Here is an 18,358-nt window from a genome sequence, read left to right as displayed (position 1 = left end):
CATGTCAAACTAGTATAATATCTCATGATTTCCTGTCTTTTTTTATTCAAGTTTGGATTCCAAAACGTAAAGTTCCTACATTTATTCATTTTCGTCAGAAAGAGAAAACTAGTGGAAGATGAATCAAAATATTCGAATTTGCAATGTCAATCTTTTTTAACAACACTTTTTCAGATACTATAGAATTCCATGGTATTTGATGATAAGATGTCATACACGTTGAATTTATCTTTAGACACAAGTACTAACCTGAGAACTTGAGAACACGAGGAGTGTATTTTTGTCTCTGTCTAGTGATATTCATAAGCCTTTCCACACCACCAGCATCAAGTAGTGATCTTGAAAACTCGGCATTTTTCTTTATAACTTCATTCAGTGTTGCCAAGACAGCAGCTATCGTATCGTCACTGGTACCTTGATCGTGTTGATTATTTCCTGATGGCAATTTTTGGATGAGATCTCTCATCGCATATTTTCCTATAAGCTCTTTATTTCGCTGGTCTATTGCCAGATTTCTTAGAGCCGTCGCGACCGCGCATACTACTCTGTCAACTTCCATTCGAAGGAGCTCTACCAAAATTGGAAGACCCTTTTCTTTTCTAACAGCTGCGCGCATCTCGATACTCGGTTGCCAATAGCAGGCTGCAAGATTTTGCAGAGCTCCTGCTGCTGCTTCAAGAGTTTCAGGGTTCGAACACGTTTGTAAGAGACTCAAATATGACTGAACTACTTCAGGTTGCCAAAGTAGTTCCATCCCCTTAACCGGTTCATTTCTAGGATTAGTTGTGCGGGAGGTCATTGCTTCTTTTTGAACCGGTTGACCATCTTTTTTCTTTTTACTACCACCAAAGCATCCCAGATTTTCTCCTATGGAATAAACCAAAAAAATAAGAACTCTTTTAACATTTTAATTCTGAAGGAGATTAAAAAGAGGAACTTATTTATTTAAATTGAGCAAAATGAAAATAAAATAAAAAATTATATATGCGGCGTATTATTTTTCTCTTTCTCTGTTGATCATATTCAATGCCTTAAGAGAAAAGAAAAACAAATATCAATTATTCTCCAAAATAATAAATGGCGTTTCATTTTGTTCACACCATTTGCAGTTGTAAAAATCCAGTTTTATATTAGAAAGCATATTAAAAATTCTTTAAAATTTGGCATGTATCAGCTCAGAAATGAAACAGTAATCACTAATGTTCACGCTGATTGGCTGTGGAAAGCTAGCGATGCATATATTCTGGGCAATATTCAACCCTAAGGGTTACAAATGTCTGGTCATTCATGGAAAGCAAAGAATCAACTTGAACACGTTGTACAAAATAAGCATTCGGCAATAACATTACAATGATATCTTACCTTGGCATAAACCGTATGCTAAAAAGATTGAAATTTTCTTTTTATCTGGTTCTAGTTACAAGGAAATTACCATATTATACTTCTATAACTCTACCACGTGAACATTTCTAATCATGTTTTGTTTTTCTGTGTGGCTTAAATTATTCTCAACACTTTTTAAAAATCAAATATCTCCAGTAGATTATTGTATTGATATAAAGTTAGATGAATAATAATATTGCTAACTATAAAATAGGCTTTTAGCAATCCCAGATAACAAATGTCTTAAAAATTATAGGTAACAGCAAAGATAAGATGACTCTGGACATGTATGATTTCAAAAACTGTGCATGGATTAAGTTTCCTGCAAGATAATATCTGAAGGTAAACTTTCCATGTCCTGACCTACTAACACTGTAGTACCTACTAGAACTTATACTCTATGGACGTTCAACACAGTATTTACTTTGATTGAAGTATCAGATACTTGACGAGTCTATGCATTTTTTCACTTCTGTGAAATCGTGGTATCATTCCAAATAAAAAATGATGATAACGTTTGCTAATGACTACTGATGTTTCTAACCCTATTTATGAATAGTGGAAAATGTGCTTCCCACCAAATCCAACATCATATGTTTTCTACTATTATTAAATTCATGTCAGCTTTTGTCATAGGAATATTTGATAAATTGATATTTGCCCACGAAAGTGTTAACAAATAAAAAGATCGACAACTAATGAACAGATAATACAAGACTTCTGATTGGACCTAACGTGAACATTTGTGATCTATGATTGACTTCTATGCAACAATTGATTGCTCATTCCATGACAGATTGATCAGAGACTAGAGGCCACCATCTCCAATTTCGATCACATTAGAAATGTTTGTGTCACCACCAATAGAGATGTGCAAAGGGGTCAATGGAAAAATTTATTCTCGCAGTGGAGTAAAGTTTCCGATCACACAAATTTATGTAGATGTTGATAGCGTACTTGTTTTAGTACGTGCATAGCAAATACTTCAATACTTCATTTATATATTGGTGGAACATTTTTAATAAGGGTTTAAATATTTGATTTTTGTATAATGTACTGTATTTTAATTAAGGGATGAGAGTTGCATCATGAACGTTTCTTTATTTTCAAACCCATAACTCATCTCGATACTCAAAAATGATTAGTATATTTACCTTTGGCAGGTGCTGAGACTCTGTTTTGCACAGTGGACTGTATGGGATGTTTGTCATAGTTTGGATCTTCAACCTCTTGACATCTGTAGCTCAGATTCCTAAGAATGCAGACGCAATTTTCTACAATTTTATTTCCTATGTTTGATTTCTCAATAGCAGATCTAACGACGTATAGCAAGGCATCTACCAGACCCTCGCACTCTCTCAGTTTCTTTCTGGCATATTCACCAGCGCTAGACACATTCCTTAGTACACCTGATGCGTTTCTGAAGACAGTTGACCAGCACGTTTCTCCACTTGTAGAATTTGGATCCCAACCGCTATGCGGGATAATAATATTATTAACTACCATTGTTACTCCGTCATCGATTATTGATCGTTTCAAGTCCTAGAAAAATATACAAAGAATTAAGATTATTAATAAGTGGTTTCTAACCAACGATTAAATGAAACGTGTTGATGTAATTTCGAAAGTTTAACTTCCACTAAAGTGCTTACGTTTCTCAGTTCGATTACAATAAATCATGAGGACTTTGCTGAGTGGGTAAATAATATAAAAAATCAATTGGCAAATTAGATTTGGCAGCAGTTACATTTCATTCAAGTTGAGGTGGGTCAGTCAATAAGTGGATAATTTTGCAGAAAAAAGTAATTTTACAATAATAGTAAACAAATCATACTCAAAATTTTGATGACACCGATACATTGACTCATCGGTATAAGCTCTCTTTCAGAGTTTAAATTTCGACACGACTTGATTATAAATTTAACTTCAATATAGTTTAGGGAATTATTACTAAAATATTTCTTATTAATATACAGACGGAGGTGGTAGAATGATGAACATCTTACTTCACAAGAAGATAAGTTCCATAAAACTCCAGTAACAAGTTCTTTAACATCAGCATCAGACGTTCTTCTGAGTAAATTAATAAGAGCAGGAACGCCACCAGCGTTCTTTATGGCTCGTTTATTTTCATCATTTTGTCTTCCATAAGAAAGATTTCTGAGAGCTCCGCAAGCATTTCTGTATACATCAGGACTATCGTGATTCAACAATTGAACCAATGGCGGTATTCCACCAAGGCTACGAGTCTTCTGTTTATTGGGATCGTCCATATAACATAAATGTTGCAAATAAGCTGCAGCATTTGCCTTAATCACATTGTTTGGATTACTTAGGAAGCCGATCACTTCCGATAAGTTCGGATCCCTCCATCGCGTTGATTTCTGATCATCATCCAACGGACTTGCCATTCCTGGAACAGCGGGATGACGTGCTTGCAATCGTTGGATATGAACGTCATCCTCGAATATTCCAGGGGGCACACCACTCGACAAAGGTGCAGGATGACCTTCCTCGTAACCAACAGGCACCTCTCCCGGCACACCTACGGATCCCATGCCTACAACCCCGGGCCCATATCCTACTGGACCATATGGCGAAGGAGAGACATAACCATATGCAACTTTGGCTTCATCTAATGAAACAGGTCAATGTAAAATGATTCTTGTAAATAAGTGAAGACAAAAATACTTGGCAAATTTCGGGATGGCAGATCAACATCAATTTATTTTTCAACTTATTACTGTCAGAGAATTTCCATAAGACAGACTCACTTGTAATAACAGAGATAAAACGTTGTATAAATATCTAAGGAATGTACGCAGTCATGAATTTTTTTCGTACAGAAAAAAGAGATGCGCAAGGAAAGTTTCTACTCAAATATATTCTCCTCAAATTTGAAAGGTATTTTACAATCAATCAACTTTCTCTGAAATTACTGATAAGAATAACGACTCGATTATCAAATTTAAATCCTGAATTGATGTATCCAAAAATTCATAATTCTATGTAAGAATTATGCCCGAAATTATTTCATGCAGTCTGGTTTCAATGTAAATTCACTTGCCGATAGTGACAATACCATAATTATTTATTACGGTGGCTATAGATTAGCTGATCCCAAATTCCTTAGATTTTCGAGTTCAAACGTTCAATCTTACTTGGTTTTACTTAGGTACACCATAAGGAACACAGGCTGACGTTTGCACATAGAAATTCAGAACCTACATTGTTTTTATTCTTATTGTATTTCTAAATGATATTCCAGTCATTCTGTCTGATGAACACTATCTTTTAATTTGAACGAATACATACTCATTGTTAAATCTTGATATTGCCTGACTGAGGGAATATGTGTTTTTTTATTTTGTGGATGGGCAAAATTGCTGTCATTTTTCAAACGGTAAAATTTTCCAACAAGTTCCAATTTTTGTGCTGAATAGATTGCATTGCAGTCTTATTCAATGTAGTTACTTGGATACGTTCAAGTTGAACATACCTATGTAAGCTGTCAGTCAAAGATTCAGTTTGTTTACAATAGTATAATGTAATATTTATAAACATGTAGTTACCATGTGGATGTTGAGAAGGTTCTCCAGAATCATCCATGTTCCATGAGTTACTGATTTGATCTAAAGGAAAATTATTTCTATGAATACAAGCACTGCTTATGATAATAGCAGAACAAACATGTGTAACAAGTTAAAGACAATATCTGTGCCCATGCCCATTAGTACTAATAGTTCTTAAAACGCGATTAAATAACATCGTCTGAAACGACGCGAAAATGAGCAAATTATTCACCATATTGGTCTCCAGGGCCTCCGGGACTAGGCGTGATACGATAATGATCTTGCAATCCCGAGTTCAAGCCTGGGTCCACATCATTATAGCCTGCTTCTAAGTAAGGAGCTGATTTTCGTAAATACTCTGTGACAGGAAATATATTCAACAGTGAAGTGGTTGTAAGAATTAATAAAAAGTGATTCATCGAGAATTGAAAATATATCCACTGCAGCAGAATTCGGTCTTCAAATAAAAAAGGAAAAACTCTTTTCCACTTATATTTATTATTATTATTATTATTTTATTAATCTTTATATTATTGATAAAATCAAGTAAACGGTGTTACCATGAGTCGGAGAAGCATGACTATGTTCGGACGGGCTGTGCGGACTATGAGGAGAATGAGGTCGTGGCATGTAAAGCCCATGAGGTCCAGGATATCCAGGTTGTGCGGGATAGCCCAAATATCCGTCGTAATGCTCAAATCCAACCATATAAGGGTCTGCTTGATATCGTGGATCAGCATGCTGGTAATCCTGTGGCAACAGTGGCACTGACATGTAGCTTACAGCACCCGTGTCTGGTTCCATGTGGGAGACTTCGCGCACAACCTTGGTAACTGTTGTGACCTGAAGTAGAATTATACCATTAACTATACAATACTGATAAGTGGTGTGAAACAGGCTGTGACTTTTTCACTTCCATAGGTGATTTTTGGTGAGTTTCCACCATAACTGAGTAAGTCTGAGGTTGCAGAATGTGAGAATATACCTGCTGAGATGTTTGCTGTTTGTGGGATCGCATGACCAATGGATCTTCTTGTACAGATAAATGTGAAGAGTGCAAGGAGTGTGTATCAGTCTGTCCATTGCTACCATGGTAATCAGTGTCATTTTGTCCTCTGTGGCACAAAATTGAGTCATAATTAAATTCTGCATATTAATGAAAAAGTCAATGAGGAACTAATTAATATCTCAAAGTACTTACGTATATTGAGGCATGTCTGGACCTTTTTCTTGAAGTACTCGTCTGAAAAAATGTGAAATATATTTTAGCCCTCTGCAGCTATAAAATTCATAGGTAAAAACAAGCAAGAAAACAATTTTACTGCATGAAGTTTCTTCACTATTAGTTAACCTTTATCAATGTACAGAAGAATAATCTCGCGAAAAGAAATGAATAAAATAAGACTAGAAACATTAACTCTTGCATTCTTGTAATCGATCATGCAATCAGCAATAAAAAAATATTGTTGCTGCAGGTACAACAATAAAATCGACTTAGCGATGGTAGATTTGAGACACAAATATTGCTATTGCGTTTTTTAACCACTTTCCTTATTTGCAGTACAGCAGTGGTTGTTTATAAAAAGTTCAACTTAAAGGCTGAAAGAGCTCTGTCAGGAAAACTAAGTATGATTGGCATAGAACTGCAAACTTTTCTATCTCGAAAAAACCATGTGTGACTTAGTTGAGCATCTGCAAAAGCCACTGACGAGGGAGTCAATGTGCACATGCTCATTCTTGTGTAGTTGCCTTGCCATCGGACCTTATTGGTGGTCAATCCTGACGCTAAGAGCTTCCTAAACGATTTTTGGGCACAAGCTTATAAGTGAAGTGCTCACAATATTGAAAATTGGAAGCAAAAATTCAAACAGAGTCTACTGTACATAATTAAATATGTTCAACGATGACTTGGACTGGTTATCTTACTTATTACAGTACAACCTCTCAATAGTGCCACTTCTCTTAATCCGTGCTCGGGTGCTTCCCCCACTACCGTAATACACTCTAGCGTTTTCTGCATTTTCTTTCGACAATACCGCCAGTGAAATGCATAAACACTTATTCCAGAGATTCAGTAGTATATATGTAAACGGAACACAAAGGTACGAAAGTTACACTTTTTAGCGCGGAGATTGCTCTGTAATTTTGTTTACATTTTATTATTTTTCAGTCGTTGACGAGCAAAAAATTTAATTGCAACTTAAAATTTAAGTGCAGCTTGGGTACAACATTAAGAATCAACGAATCCCACCTATTGAATTAAAAATTAAGAATAGAGGTGAAAAAAAAAAATCAATTAATTATATTTGCACCAATGATAGTAAACATCTTGGTAAATATAAATGAAATGATATTCCTATGATGTAATCTTGATCTTTTAAACGCTACTTCAATGCAAAAAGTTTGTTGTACTTACAGAAAAAAAGACTATCGTAAGTTCAAATTTAATGTACTATAGTGACGGAAAACGTGTTGAAATGATGTTTATGTGCAGTATGTCGGTGCAGTAGTTGTCCAATTCAATTACAGAATTTTACTACTGAATTTTGATGGTAGGAATAGTACTAATCTCAATGTTTCTTACAACACATTGTCTCAATACAACAATAAAAAAAGCCTCACAGCTATATTGAACGTTAAGTTTGCCACGCGATTTACAGAAAACGTACAAACTGCGTGCAGATATCCTGGTTTTCAACCAATGGTGGCGCTAAAATACGAAAACTAGAAGGATGAAGTTAGCAACGTTACTGTAACGATGCATGTTTACGAAAAATCGGTACTTTGCATCTATAAAAATGTTTAAAATTTAGTAAACCATGATAAATAAAATATACTTATGTTTCGTAAAGCCGACTCCTTGAGTCATTCGAAAATTGCGCAATAATGACTTTTGCCCAGCTGTTTCGTTACGTTAATGTTATTAATTTCAGCCTTATCAAAAATGGCACTCAGTGCACGTTGTTTCTTTAAGTCGAACTCGCTATCACTGTATCACTTGTCGTTTAGGATTCTATGAAAGAAGTACATTTTCACGATCATAATTTTGTTAACAATATCAACGCGCAGTTTGACTAAATTTTGCAAACCAATTACAGTGCTTGGATGGTGGGAAATGTGAAAAGTGAAATTACAGAATCTGAACCCTGATGGGCCGAAACTACGTTTGTTACGTGATCGGTTAGTTAAGGGACAAATGAGGAGGGACAGACAGGACATCATCCTAATGTTTCCCTCTCTGGTTTCCTGTTTTTCGGCTAGAAGTCTCCCACTAGGTATTTACTACCTAATCTTTATTTCGTTTCTTTGCTTAAGGTCTTGTAATACTCCTAAATTTACTGACCGAGCAAATTCACCCTTTTAATTCCTATATTAAATAAACAAACGAATGGAAAGGGTTCAAATTTCGGCGGCGCATCGCTCTTTTATAGTAGAATTCACAAAAGTTACTCATATCTCGAAAATCGTTAAAAAAGTGTCGTTTTTTGACACGTCCTACTATTTCGACATTTTCATCTTTTATTTACGAAATTATTGTCATTCTTATTTCTCGTCTAGCGACCTCAATATTGCATGAAAACAGTTTAACGACAGCTCATTTTACTCCTTATTCTTTGCGGAATGGTGGAAAGTGTCTCAACTATGCACTTTTTGGCCCCTGAAATGCGGGAAATGTGGAAATAGTACCACGGGTCAAAAAACAGCACATTTTTGGGATGTGAGTAACTTTCCTGAATTCCGCTACAAAAGAGCGAAAAGAGCCGTCGAAATTTGAACCCTTTCCCTTCGTTTATTTATTTAATATAGGAAGAAAAAGGGTGAGTTTTTTCGGTCGGTAAAGGTAGGAGTACTACATGGCCTGAATACTGCTTTCAATAGCTACAATACACGTGCTTGTAGCTCAGTGGTCGAATCAGAATTGTCGGTTCGCGCAGGCGCGCGCGCTATCGTCATTATCGATTCGTTTCTTGGCTACAAGTGTGCTCGCTTCAGTGGCTCGCTCTCGTACAATAACAACTCTAACGCGAATCTTCCGAACGAGTCTGAACCACTTAATCTCTTTACTCACTACCTCCTACTTACTACAATCATTCAGTAACCATATCCTACCAAAGAGAGCTTGCCGTGGGCAATTTTTCCGTGAGATGCTAGTTGGTACTTTGTCAATTTGAATGTTTGACGGTAAAATAAGATGTCAGTAGGTGTTTTGTCGGTAACGTTGGGTATTCAATCTTCGTCTAAAAAGTGGGATGGAAAATTAAATACCACAAAAATACCAATGTAAGACATTAATATTTACTGGATATTTTTTGAACTATCGGTAGATTACCATTTAAATTTGCGAACACGCCAACTCTCATAAGGCTGGCTATCTTTGGTCGAATATGGTTACACGATATTACCATGCACAAGTGTAATAGGTTTCCTCGTTCAAAGATGATAAAATAATTATTAAACCAATTTCAGTCACTAACGATTACCATGAAACGTCAAAATGAAATAAATTACTAAAATTTCAACACTATTGCAAAGTCTTGGTACAAAAAAATGTACAGAATGGTGGTGAGCTATTTATAATGCAGAGATAATTTGTGTCGTACTAAAAATATTCAAACAGAGCACAAGAAGAAGTATTGGCTCAAAATATCGTACCACTTTTATTACTTATTGAATTTATTAAATTTCATGCCTCGAAAGATCTGTACAATAACGTGTTTCAAAATAAGATTATTTATAGTATTTAGAAATGTCCAAGGCAATATTTGAAAGCCTTTTCCACTACAGGTTTTCAGTTACACAATTACACTGTACAAGTAGACTAAAACCGATACAGCTTATAATTTAAAAGAATAACAAAATACTGGATAGTGAGGGTAATTCATGCTACCTAGAGCTTTCAACATTGGTGCTAATCCGCAGTCTCATTAGCCCGAGTTACAGCGTGCTAAAACGTGCGATGCGTCAGCTAATTAGTCACCTCTGCGTAATTTCAGTGCGCGTTATGTTGTGCTCTTGTCTCTGCTCGATCCGCCGATTCACCAGCCTAGTTTACATTGTGTTCTTCATTTTAGAAAGTTCACTTTATTATGCAGAATATTGTATTAGAAATCATATATTAATTGCACCCACTTTCCAACTTGTTACAAAAATAATTCTATTCCCGATTCAACTATAATAGCAACTTTACTAACCTGATAAGCGGGGAAAAGTATATGAGGGAATTTGCGTGAAAAATAGTAGGTACATTATGTAACACGGGGATAAGACCAATTATTCTCTTGTTACATAATGTACTGTTTTCTTCCCAACTATACCGCGGATCAAGCAAGTTACTGTGAAATTCAATAGGAATTTGCAACGTCAATGTAACAAAAGTATAGGAATTAAATTCAGCGTGTGTAACTATTGATGGTTTATGAGATGAAAAAGAAATGAGCATAAAGTTTGTTACTGCGTGATTTATTTTCTTCAATCATTCCCTCAAAGTCTTCGAGAGTTAAAATAACTGAATTATTTGTGTCCAGTCCACTTTTTAGTAAGAGTGAAAAATACGACCGTTACGAAGATCCAGACATCGTCTGATCGGTTTAAGGAAAACCCTCATTTTCAAAATTTATTCTCTACTTATTTCTTATCTCCTTCTTGCTTCAATTACATTTTTTCTATCTCAAATAAGAGAAAATGTATCGGAAACCACATAAAGGTGTGTGTACAGAAAAATTTGCAAAATTTAGACTTACAGACAGGAGTCAACCAGCTGATTGTTTGACATAGCAGCTGATCACTGTTGCTTCCTCCCAGCTACGGGCTGCCTCACCTAAAACGATAATAATTTCTTAAATGAACTAGTATTCTCTGTGGAATAAACTGTAGAAACAACTATCATTGAATTTAAACTAGCTTTTTTACTCTTCCACACGAGCAGACTGATGTGAAATTACTCGGAGAATATAAATCTCAAGTTTATCGTACGTTATCTAGATAGTATTACCTAAGATAGTCATCGTAGATAAATTTTACGCATCTTCGTCTTATCTACTGTTTTTACGGTACAAAGATAAGAAAAACGCATGCTGAAACAAAAGTGACGCCATTCGGAGGCAAGACTCTGATATAGATTCCCGAAAATGATTGGGAATCAATTTGGAATTTCTTCTTGGACCAAATCAAATCCTGTAAAGCGCGCTTCAAGTACTCCATTTCCGTATACTGCGGTAAAATAACGTTAGAGCATGCGCACAATCGAAGCGCTACACGTTTATGACATAGTAGGGCTATTTTTGGCACATGCACACTTTCGAATAATTCAATCTTACGCACAGTGCCATTCAGCGTAAGATCTTAAATGCTTTCAGTAGAACCTTGAATGATTCGCAAACCAAACTTTCCTTCACAGGTGTTGCATAAAATAAAGTAATCATACGACAATATCTGACAATATCGTGTGGTTGCTGTAACACTTGCCTACGGTTTATGCCGCAAACTTCACTCTCGTCAGAAATCAACCACGTTCTGCACTAGTAACACAATGTAATATTGTCGCTCAAACTAAATTTGACTTGATCTAACCAAATCTGTCGTTGTTACAAAAACGTACATTGTCTGGTTAACTCCGCCAATATTTCGTTGCCTTTCGCAAAAAATAATTTGCAGCAACATGATTTTTTTTTTTTTTGCCTCGTGTAAAGAAATTTTGTGTGAAGTAAACAATTCTTTTTTCTCAGTATATTAGGAATTTTGTACTTTCATTGCTATGTTTTTGTTTATCTAGATGAAAATTAAGCTAATCTTACCGTTTAGAGATAATTGCACGAGAAATCTTTCATTTTTTGTAGAGAATTTTTATTTTCATCTTATTAATATTTACATCTTATCTTTATCTAGATCAGAATACTCATTATCTTGTACAATTCTGCAAGTTACGTATTGTTGCATAATTCCGCATGCTTGTGGCTTTATCAGAGGAAAAATATCTCGGCCAAGGATTTTAAAAAGTTCAAAAAAATATAGCTACATCAAGTTTCCAAAAAAGTTCAAATGTGTTTCACATTGTAAAGGAATGATTTTTTAGTATTTAATTTGTAAATAAGTGTTCTGCCAAATGTACAAAATAGTTGTAATCACAAGCCGGTGGTGGCGCTGCGGGCTGACTCTACTGCCAAGGTAATCGGCACGGCCGAAAAATTCGCAGTTCTCGAACTACTGTCCCCGTGTGTACCTGGGAGATTTCCTTTAAATTGAGAATCGTTGTGAGTAGCTTTCTAAACATGAGATTCAAGTTCGCCAAGTTTAATTTGCCAATGCATTTTCATTGAAAAAATTGTTATTTTGCGAGCTCAGAATTGTTTGAAATTACGTAAGCCGTAATAAAGCGCAAATCATGCTCAGATTTTGCAAAAACACTTCCTTCCAATGACTTCATTCGTATTTTGTACTAGTTGTTGCCTGCGGCTTCGTTCCCGGCATGCGTTGCAATGCCACTGAAAGAAAGTGTTTTGAAATCATACGAACTCTCCCTAAACCTTAGAGCATATACTGTACATGCTCTAAGCCCTAAGCTATATGAAATACATTCATTTGTTGATAGGATTCGCGCGCCACCTATAGGAAAATGGTTGTACCGATTCGGAAACGTTTGCGGGCGTGCGCCACGAACTTAGTATTACTTCGTGGCGTGCGCAGAACTCACCAAAGTTTCACCGCAATAGGATGAATGATATAGGAGAAGGTATACGGTACAAAGAAAGAAACATTCATATAAGTATACGTGATGATAATACTTGTATACGTTTGTACACATCCGTATATTTACATAGGTAGCCGCATACAAGATATTTCAGATTTAATGCAGAAATTGTGCAAATTCACTGTATAAAATGTGAAGGGTGAACCATACCTGTATCGCCAATGTATGTCTCACCTGTCTACAAATTATTGTACAGAGTCTTGATTGTCAATCTTGTTTCTGTACATAGCTGGTGAGTATTCTTATCTAATTAGTATGCTCTATTTCTATCGTCTGTATATTTACATTTTGCTGTCTATTATCCTTTGTGATTTTTGCAACAACCGTATCGTCAGTACCGCTCAATCCCAGAATGCAGAATGAGGCGAACATCTCGAAGTGTAAACATTTCCATCTCCGAACAGATTCATTTTAAAAATTAAAAAATTGTAGTTGCAGAAGATAAAGATGTCAACTACATTTGTAAAAATTATAATCAAACCGAAATTGCTTGCTAATTACATGTGTAATTTGTACTTGATTCCGTCACACAATCAAACGTGAAAGTAAAAAGCAAATGTTTTCTCTAATTAGTAAATACAAATGGAATTGATATTTTAATTCACACTCATTGTAAAATTCTTTAATCATATTTTAATTCATTCCATCTGCATGTGATTTACGATCGAAATGTAATCAAGTATAAAATGAAATTACGAGATGTCTAATACTGATGACGTAAGATTGAAGGAAATATTTACTTCGGTTGGTTATTCTCCATTTTCATTGATCTTGTCTGTAAAATTGACTGTTGACGATCTTATATGATCCTGTAAATCATATACTAATTTCAGCCGACAGTTCCGCCGGTGGTTTAAAAACAGACGTAATAAATCGGGTAGCTCACTGGAATATAGGTACATAGAAAATCGTACAAAATTGAAGTTACTTTCGTTAACCTGAGTAAACATTACGAAAAAAAATCGTTACGTTGCAATTTTAGAATGAATTTGAAGGAGTTTGTTTTTCAAAATATGAGCGCCATTAGGGTTTTACAAATATTATATAATCTTAAAGTTGCGAAAAAACAGTTTTTCCTAAACCTGCATCGTGAAGTTAACGTTACTAACTTCAACGTAATAAAATCTGCTAATGCGGTAAAAATTCTTGCTTCGGCAGCAAAATTTCTTGCTGTCTCTGCACACAGAAAAAAGTCTGGTTGAACAAAATAGAATGGTGGAGGTTACGGGCGGACAAACATGGATTTTGTTACAACTAAAGATCTTGTAATATAATAGAATGTTTCGTTATCTCTTACATCTGCCACAAAATATTTTATTACATCAACTGAGTAATTATGGCAACCGGAAGATAATCTGAGTTTACTCACCAGTAATCGCCGTTTTGATTTTGGTTCAACCAATGCTTTTTTTCGGTGTATATTGACACTTAAATTTGCTGAACGAGCGTATTATTGTTTCCATGTAGGTCTGCTAAGAAATAAGCGGCTTTCTTATACAGGCCATGTGAGTGGAAATTATTACACAATTTTAGTTATTGATAGCACGTGAATAGCAAACAAATCTTGCACAACGGAGATCTCATTTCGATTAGATACCGAGGCAGCACTTCTCTTTTGGGCCGGAAGTGCGTTTTGATCAGAAGATCGTTATATAATTTTAAAAAAAAAGAAAAACAAATGACACCTGGTTATTTTCAAAGCACATAAATACCACGTAATTCGACGAGGATGAAACTAGCAGCCATAATCAGCAGCTAAACGTTTCCAATGTTCATTCGAAGAAGGTAATGAAGTCCGAAAATCAAAATTTTCCGAAATACCTTGAACTCCCAATACTTTTATAGAATCGTGAGGATAAAACTGTACTGCATTTTTCTCTTTTCAAAAAGTTTAACACGTTTGGGTGCTAACTCCGGCTGCTAGCTTCAGCTTCATGTAATTCGTGCGCAACGAAGATCGCGATACGATTTGATTCCGAAGCGAGCGCTTCTCTTTTGGACCGCGGCGGAAGTGGATTTAACTTATCGATAGAAAACCCTTATATAATTCAAGAAACGAATGAGACCTGCATATTTTAATAGCAATTAAATAGCACCTAATGCACGCGTATTGAAACTATTCAAAATTTTACAGAAATTGCGTTTCCCGATTACCTATAGAGTACAAAATTCAACAGCTGTAGCCAAAATCAGCACGTACAAAAGACTACTAATTTGTAGATGATGCGTTTTTCAATTTTGAATTGGTGGAGGTCGTAACTTAATTAATTGGTTTCCACAACAACGAAGGAGGCACAAAATATGATCGTATCATGATCTCTCAGTGTGCATAATCTCTCCAATCATTATTTAAAATGGCGTGCTCAATTTTTCGGAACTACTAAAATTACGGAGTAGAAGACTGTCGTGTATAGCCTGCCCCCCACCCCCCTCTTCTAAAAAAAAGTAATTTTCATCTGGTTACCAAACTGATTGTGAGCGTAAAATTTTTCGATTGCGCGATTCAAAAACACAACATTTGACATTAGAAAACCAACTTTCGCACTAGTTCGAGAGGCAACTATTCGCTCATTCTGATTCTCCCTGAACAAAAAAAAGGGTACATTTTACGGGCAAACATTCGTTTTATGTTTTATGATTGGAGAAAGTAAAGAATTCAGCCAATTGCGAAAAGTGAACAAATGTCGATCGGTTAAATGTACCCTGATTAACATAAATGCAGGAGGAATTACCCTGTTAAATTGCCCATCAGACATTTAGACGAATTCTCGCAGTATACATACCCAGCGTACATACTCATTGTCAGTATGTACCCGCGTCAAAAACAAAAGGTCTGAAGTGAATACCGACGGTTGTCACAATAAGTCAAGTGACGTACTACTTTGACAATAACCTTATACAGGTGTGTATGTATATTGTATACGTATATACATAGTTCGAGGTTCACCCGCCCACGTATCTACTCTGTTCATCACACTGCATCAGTTATTTAAATTCATCCGTTTATTTATTTTTATTCGCCGTCAAAACAACTGATCAACCGAACAATTTTATTATATAAGATATGTCACGCGATGTATTCTATTGTTTGTAATTTCTTGTGTGTTAGTTACTTTAATTTTTTTGTCAATTTGCAATGCCGACACATTGCGTTGGTTAAAAATCTGTTCTGAGTAATGAATACCCAAATAGAATTGTTAGAGGAACACCCCCCACGCCCTCCTCACCTGCCATCCGTGCATTCTACTCGTTCTGCTCACGCGCGTTTCTGTCACTAAAAAGTAGTTGCATTTGACTGATGGCCACTTACGGGGGGTGAGTGGAGCTAATGAAAGAGCCGGAATAAATTTTGGGTGGACGGCAGGAATCCGGGAGGGGGGGGGGGGGGAGACTCCACCAATCGTCACCGCGACCCGAAAATGTTTACAAAAAGAAAGTATGTGTCATTGACAAGTGGCCGCCTCTGCAATTAGTGACAGATTGTCTGTAATACAGTTATATTGGAAAGCTTAATACCTGGAATATTTACGGAATTGAGTCAGCTAATACGATATAAACAGAAAAATCGGCTAACTGAACATTGTAGTACTGTGAGAGGATTTACCACAATTGTCAAGCAACCATTGAATGCAAGAAGCGTAAAATAATAATTGACTCAGAGTGCCCGCTGCAGGCAGGTAATAATCATGCAGGGCCAAACTCTGCTCAGGGTATATTAACGCGTAAACAAATTGCAACATCGAGAAGATGTTACAATTTTTTTCACAAGTATAAAGACATGATAAATTCGACTTACCTGCGTGAAATGTCATGTGTGAACATGATGCGCGGCGACGGTTAAATTGGTTGAAATCTTTTATTTTTCGTAAAGATATATTATTATTCTTCTCATATAATTAAAATGACAACCGTGCGTCTGTGTTCACGGATGCAACGGTTCACGTCTTCGCTCGTTTCAGCTACTGTCACGCCGCGTCCCCCGGCGTTGCTTCGAGCTATTTTCTTCGAGGTTTTTGCCTTCCATAAATCTTTAATTCGTTCTAGACTCGAGAACTTTGATTGAGCTTGTATTAATTCTCGCGCTTTAGCCACGAGACACCATGTAAAACCTTTCAATTTACATCATATTATTGTTATGATAACTGGAATATTACATTGTAAAACTAGTATTACTACGATTTCGTGAAAAAAGTTTTCACATCATTTGTCACTTTTGTACTGCCACCATTCGTGTGATCTTTACACAAGTATCCCCGGTCGCAGAACACAATCTTCTGATACGTGTTATCACTTCAGGAATAAGAATTTAACGTAATTAGTCGTAACTATAGTTCTTCCGCAAGAGGGATGGACTTGTAGCGAGTTCTAGTGAAAACGGAGTAAGAAAAAAAATTAAAAATTCATTCAAAACATAAACGGCCGCCGCACGAAACCAAACACCAGCCTCGCGTGCATTACTTTGGTCTGCTCAGGAGTAGTTGGTTTCCATTGCAAGATACGTGGCTGGCTTCTATATTCCCTCTGCTGTTCGCTCCCACTGTTCACTTCACTGTCGTTTCACCATCGCATTGCGGTTCCGTCCATTGAAGAAGTTATTAAGACAATTCCACCGCGTAGTCATTCAACGAAAAACCGCTAACGAGCATCTATTTCGATCATACACGTGCAGAAGATTACGCGAAACGCCGTAATTCTTCACGGCATGTCACCCAGCTCGCTTTGCCAACGCCTACACACGGCAAGTAGTAACGACGCCCCACACATACTCACGCGCACGCGCTTAGTGCAGCGCATGCAAACAGCGGTGGAACGAGTGAGTACAAAGATCGGCGGCCATCTTGCCGGAAGACTCCGCCCTGATGGTATATACCGAAAAATCCTCAACGCATATTCCACGCCAGCCTACAATATATTGTGCACTGCACATGCTATATCGTTGGATAAGTTAAAAATTTTAAGAATATGTGTCATATCTACTCTGATAAACCATAGTAAGGTTGTATTGTTTTCCTTAAATACAATCTATGTGCAATTTCGCTTGACCGAAAATCTTTTTGAAAATCTTGCGGAGCTGTATATTCTTTGTTTTAAATAAATAGATCAGACTTGGTCCGTCAGTTGGAATCAGATTCCAATCAATTTATAATTTCTGATATATCTTGCTAAAAACATTGGTCTCGTCGTTTCTATTAGGTATGTCTATAACGTTGGGTCACCATTTCGCCTGCTAGTGTTGTCCACCCGAAATTTATTTCTGATGTCAGGGGACTGTTGTTTATTAGGTTTAGTGGCACCCTTCGCAGGGGTTCTTGGGTAATTTGAAATTCTGAAAATAATACCGAAGACATTGTGCTTGGCACTTGATACACTGAAATGATCAACAATCAAATGTTTGCAGTGGAGAAATCATTTCTGATATGACGTCACTTTGTGTGACGTAGGTGAGCTTAAAGTAAAAGCATTTTTCACTGGATGCACTTTGGTGCTCTGAGTGTTATTTTCCTAGCTTGCAACCAATAGTAGAAGGGGAATTCTAGGAAGCTCGCAATCAGTGCGGACTTGGCCTTCAGTCGCGATCACGGTCTTATAGGTATACAGGTCTGGAAACTCCTATGCTGGGAGCCACGATTATTCGTGTCGCTTAGCGAGTGCAAAT

The 18,358-nt window shown here is 36.4% G+C and overlaps 1 protein-coding gene across 13 annotated transcripts in view; it reads right to left on the bottom strand.

Annotated features, from left to right (window-relative positions):
* p120ctn (adherens junction protein p120) overlaps positions 1–17,476 on the bottom strand; it is a 29,472-nt gene extending 11,996 nt beyond the window's left edge. For 3 of the 13 annotated variants that reach the window (XM_046623314.2, XM_046623315.2, XM_046623316.2), the window contains exons 1-11: positions 16,499–17,476; positions 10,697–10,773; positions 9,934–9,999; positions 6,157–6,198; positions 5,941–6,070; positions 5,516–5,798; positions 5,188–5,313; positions 4,956–5,015; positions 3,390–4,018; positions 2,538–2,925; positions 250–867 (exon numbers count right to left, since the gene is read on the bottom strand). In XM_046623314.2, coding sequence (XP_046479270.1) covers positions 250–867; positions 2,538–2,925; positions 3,390–4,018; positions 4,956–5,015; positions 5,188–5,313; positions 5,516–5,798; positions 5,941–6,070; positions 6,157–6,198; positions 9,934–9,999; positions 10,697–10,728 — 2,374 coding nt within the window. In that variant the 5' untranslated portion in view covers positions 10,729–10,773; positions 16,499–17,476. The other 10 variants (XM_046623311.2, XM_046623318.2, XM_046623319.2 and 7 more) reach the window with 8 other exon arrangements.
* Between the last annotated feature and the right edge of the window lie 882 nt (positions 17,477–18,358).

Source organism: Neodiprion pinetum, chromosome 4 (genome assembly GCF_021155775.2).
Source record: "Neodiprion pinetum isolate iyNeoPine1 chromosome 4, iyNeoPine1.2, whole genome shotgun sequence".
In the NCBI taxonomy this organism is placed as follows: Eukaryota; Metazoa; Arthropoda; class Insecta; order Hymenoptera; family Diprionidae; genus Neodiprion; species Neodiprion pinetum.
Note: the sequence above shows the minus strand (reverse complement) of the source record. Positions and strands in the feature narration are given on the sequence as shown.